This window comes from Tupaia chinensis, unplaced genomic scaffold, assembly GCF_000334495.1.
Source record: "Tupaia chinensis unplaced genomic scaffold, TupChi_1.0 Scaffold000235_1, whole genome shotgun sequence".
Lineage (NCBI taxonomy): Eukaryota > Metazoa > Chordata > Mammalia > Scandentia > Tupaiidae > Tupaia > Tupaia belangeri.
In genome coordinates, this window is record NW_006159713.1 from 605,318 (window position 1) to 610,701 (window position 5,384).

Below are 5,384 nucleotides of genomic sequence, written 5' to 3' on the forward strand. Positions count from 1 at the left end.
GACATGGACTATAATTATATATATAATCTAGTTTCAAATCCCATATCATTGGATAAGCTTTTAAATGAAATCTACAAGTAACTTATCTATGCTTTAGCAGCATCACTGCATATGGTTGTGCCCTGTATAGGTACACTACACCTAAGGCAGGTGACTATTCACGTCAAGGTTTGATTTTTGTCTCCCCTCTCCCATTCACACAGGGAACATTTTGTGATATCTGCAGACATTTTTGGTAGCCACAACACAGCAGGGGGAGGAGGTGATAGGCAAGGGAAGGATGCTATGATATCTAGTGAGGAGAGGCCAGAGATACTGCTAATTTTCTACATAAATTGGACAACTCCCCACCATACCAATCTGTCTAATATGTGGATTTTGAGAAACCTTGATCTAAGGTCTATACGTGGAAGAACCATCATAAATTTATATATTTATTACTGTAATTTTCCATATGATCGCCTTAAAGTATCTTGTTTTGTCAAAATTAGATTAGTTTTCTGATAGGTAGAAATAAAATATCTTAAATTAAAGTACCTCATAGTGTAATGACACCCCATGCTTATTTCTTATTTTACTGATGAATGGTAAGAATTGAGGTTTGTCTAAAGCTTATTTCTGAACCAGATACAACTCATCATTTGTTTCCTCAGATTGTTTGTTTTATGGTTGGATTGGTGCATGCTTCGTTTACCTCACAAATTAACCAATAGAAGACTCATAGCACCCTTTTGTAAATGTAAAGCTTTGCACACATTTTTCTTCTGATGAGCAAGCAACAAAATAAATAAGAAAAAAAATGAACTCAGAATAAGAATTATCTCACATACAAACTGAAGTACCTTCTGTGAGGTCATGGTAATTTCTTGATTCTGGATTTATCTGTTAAATGCCTTTACTTGCTAGGATAAAAATACAAATAAACATCTGAAGAGACCCAACAGCTTGAAACTCACACCAGGCACATGTGTGTGCATTCCCACACACCCAAAATCCGGAGAGGAGAATGGGGGAAAAGGAAATGTAGTGTGGCCATATCCTATAGGGGGTGATTTCCTGCTTCCTGTTTTTCTGTCTCTCCTGCAAGCTCATGTGCCCTACAGCAAAAATCTCACTAACAACAACAACAACTAAAATCCAGAACTAGAAGAAAACTTTCTTTTCTTTTCTTTTTTAAGGTTTTTGCCATAGGGTACATGTGCTCACCAGACAGACAAAGAGAGGAAAATTGAGAATTCACTCCCCAGGGAGAATGGCCATGCCTCAGTTCCTTATCATCCATTATTCTTTTGGCACCCAGCATGATTTTGAAGACACCAGGTTTTGGGGATTCCAACTGTCGTCCACCATATGAAAGTGTAGTACCTTGGGGACTAGCAGGTGGCATGGTGGTTAAGGTGCTGGACACTCCCACATGACTGACCGCGGTTCAGGTGCCGGACCTGGTGGCTTGCTTTCTCACTTTCCCTCTCTCTCTTTGTGTATCTCTCTCTGGTCAAATTAAAATAAATGAATGAATAAATAAAATTAAATAAATAATAATTTTTTTTTTTTTTTAAGAATAGTAAGGATTTAAAAAAAAAAAAAAAGTGTAGTACCTCAACACCATGCCATCTACTGGTCCCAGAAGTAAACTTTTTTTGCCACAAACCTTTATCCTCCTTCCCATCAGGATGTTAGGCACACGTGACCATATGCCCAAACTGTTTTTCAAGCTGCCAGTGTCAGGATTTGAACCATGGTTAGCCGTGTGGGATCCAGCTCACTTAACCACTGAATTGCAGTTCCAGCCCAGAAAACATTTTTTTTTTTTTTTTAGTTTTTGCTGCAGGGTGTGTATGCTTACCAGAGAGAGAAAGAAGAAAAGTGAGAAATCACTCCCCAGGGGTGATAGCTATGCAATCTTGTCCTCTCCATTCTCCTCTCGGGATTTTGGGCACACATGTACACACACATACACACCTGGCATGATTTTTCAAGCCGCTGGTTTCAGAACTGAAACTGCAGTTGGCATGGCAGAGTCCAGCACTTTAACTACCATATCACCTGCTGGTCCCCAGAACACTATTTTTTAAAATAATAGTTGCTTTAATATTGTTGTTTACACCACCTCTTTAAACTTAATATTTTCCCTCCCAATTTTCTAGAGAGAACTAATTCTTTTATTAACTTACTAATATTTTAAAGTAATAGATGTCCTAGAGAAAAATATTTTAGTAGCATTTTACAACATTTTCAGCTGTATAAATTGTGTTACAAATCTTTGCACTTATACAAAAAATTCACATTACTAAATATTATGAATGAATTTGTCTTAATCAGTTTCAAAGAAATTAAGCAGTTTGGAGTTTTACTTGTTAGGTTTAACATTAAACATTCTAAATTTTCTTTTTTCTTTTTTTTTTTTTTTTGGGAGAGATTTTTACTATAGGGCGCGTGCGCTCGCCAGACAGACAGAGACAGAGAGACAGAAAGCGAGAAATCACCCCCCAGGGGGGATGGTCATGCTGCAATCCCCTCTCCTCCATTCTCCTCTCGGGATCCTGGGCACGCACGCACACACGCCCGGCCTGAGTTTCAACCCACCGGGTCCAGGACGCGAACCATGGTTGACTACGTGGGAGTCCAGCGACACAGCCACTACACTAACTGCTGGCTCCCCTAAATTGTATTTTTAATTCTTGTAACCACATCAGGAGCCTGTTCATATTCATTAATTTGTACAGTTCTTTATTGTCTTGAGTCTCTAGGATATAGTCTTATGAATCGATGAGATACTACAGAAAAGAATCTTACCTACTAAATCTTCATAAACCCCTAAGAGGGCCTCCAGTGTAAATTGAAACTTAAAGAAGGGGGTAATAAAAAGGAGAATGCAACAGAAATTATAGAAACTAACTAAAGAGATAAAGAATACTAGATAAGGGGGTCAGCAGGTGCCATGGTGGTTAAGGTTGCTGGACTCTCATATGGCTAACTATGGTTTGAGTCCTAGACTTGGCAGCTTGCTTTCTCATTCTCTCTCTCTCTCTCTAGATAAAGGAAGGAAGGAAGGAAGGAAAAATCATTTCTAAATACAGAATACTAGACAAGAATACTTAAATTCGACTGAGACATTAAATTGATAGATCATTTCTCCAAATATAATGTTCTTATTTCAAATTGTAATATACTTTGCCTCAGTGTCATGCTAATTATTACATGTAGTAATTTTAATTTTTTCAATTTACTTAAGATTGGTTGTTTATATCACTTTTCACATACAAAGGATACATATAATTGCATGTGTTTAGGGGGTCCATGTATGTAATAGGTAGGACCTTGGGATTTTGAGACCTACGTTTGAATTCTGATGATAACACTTATTAGCTGACTTTAGGCAAATAATTTAACTTCTCTGAGGCTCAGTTCCTTCATTTGAAAAATCAGAAACAAGAGTATCTCAAAAGGATATAGTGAAAACTAAAAATAAATTGTACGCTCATGTCTTTAGCACAATACTTGGCATATAATAACATAACATGACATAAAATAATAATAATATTTATTATGTGCCAGACATAAGTGCTAAGGCACTTGAATTGTCTCATTTAAGCCTTATCAAACACTATGAGGGAAATATTACTGTTATCCCGTTGCACAGATCAGAAAACTGAAGTTCAAAGAGATTTACTTATTTGTTTAAGTTCACGTAGCTGTTATGTGTTTGACTCCAGAAGATATGCTCTTAAGTAGGTTCTACTGCCTATCAAGCATAGTAAGTGCACAGGAAATGGTAGTTATTCATTTTACTATTCTATTTATACTATGTAAAACATTTAAAATGTACATTATCACATGTTTATAGAGTGTATCAGTAGTTCATACCAGTTGTGGTGCTCCTTTTTAATATCATAAAAATTGTCACAAGTGGCTCAAAAAATATGTATTTTACAGAAATAAACTCTGGGGCAGGCAGATGGCATGACGGTTAAAGCACTGGACTCCCACATTGCTGACCACAGTTTGAGTCTCGGACCTGACAGCTTGCTTTCTTTTCCCTTTCTCTCTTTGTCTCTCTGGGGTCAAGCTAAAAAAAAGAAAAGATAGTAACAAGTAAAATTAGATTTTAAATTCTTTTTTTAAAGAATTATTTAATTTTATTTATTCATTTATTTTAATTTAACCAGAGAGAGATAAAGAGAAAGGGAAAGTGAGAAAGCATGCCACCAGGTCCAGGACTCTAACTTTGGTTGGCCGTTTGGGAGTGTCCAGCGACTTAACCACCATGCCACCCACTGGTCTCTAGATTTTAAATTATTTTTAAAAAGAAAAAGAAATAAACTCTGTGGCCAGCTCAGTGGTGTAGTAGTTAAGGAGTCTGGATCCCATAAAACCAGCTGTGCAGTACGAATCCTGGACCCAGCAGCTTGAAAAATACACCAGGTGTGTGTAAGTACATGCCTAAAATCCCAAGAGGAGAACCAAGGAGAGGGAATTGCGTTATGGCCATTCCTTATGTGGGATGATTTCTCACTTTCTCTCCCCCAACCCGTCCAATGAACACACTTGTCCTCTGGCAATTTAAAAAAAGAGACTGTATAGCACAAAATAAAAGCAAAAAGTAATTTCACGTTTAATAATGTTTTATGTATCTAACATTATGTTTTTCATTTGTAGGTCGGAGGTGCCTTTGCTCCCCCCTTGAAAGATTTGTGTAGATTCCTAAAAGAAAATTCAGAGTATGGAGTAGCTCCTGAATGGGGAGAGGTTGTTAAGCAGTCTGTGAGTATTTCACAAATACTAACTCATACCTCATTTTAAAAATTAGATGACATTTAATTATATCTTAGATTAAATTTTTTTTAATTTATTCATTTTCTACATTAATTCACTGTACACCATCACAACACACAAATGAATTTTCCATCCAAAATACCCTGTGCAGTGGCTCAATCAAGCACATCAACATACATGTTCTCAGCAAATAATTTTCCAATTCTTATGTCCTGCATACCTTGCCTTTTGTTTTGCCATCCTTGATTCCCCACCCCCCACCCTCTGCTATGTCCCATCCTCCCATCCTCCTCCCCCATTGTCCCTGGCATCCATGGTTGCCCTCCAAGCCTTCCCCCCCCCATTCAATTGTTCTGCCAATGAACTTAATTAGTCTAAATATATCCAATAGCTAGCACAGCTGACACATACCTATACATGAACCCAAGTCTGACTTTAGGCATAAACCCCAGTGAGTAGAATGAACATACTATAAAGTAGTACCCAGCTGTGCCCACACAGCTCACTGCAGTCGTCAAATATGCATTTTTTTTTCCAAAATGATACGAACAGTTTCACCGTGTTTTTTTTTTCTCCTGCAATTTTTTTTTTTTTTACATTAACTAACA

The 5,384-nt window shown here is 37.2% G+C and overlaps 1 protein-coding gene across 1 annotated transcript in view; it reads left to right on the forward strand.

The window, feature by feature from the left end:
- CHD9 (chromodomain helicase DNA binding protein 9) overlaps positions 1 to 5,384 on the forward strand; it is a 352,905-nt gene that overhangs the window by 341,008 nt on the left and 6,513 nt on the right. The window contains 1 exon segment of the mRNA XM_014587776.2: positions 4,660 to 4,764. Coding sequence (XP_014443262.1) covers positions 4,660 to 4,764 — 105 coding nt within the window.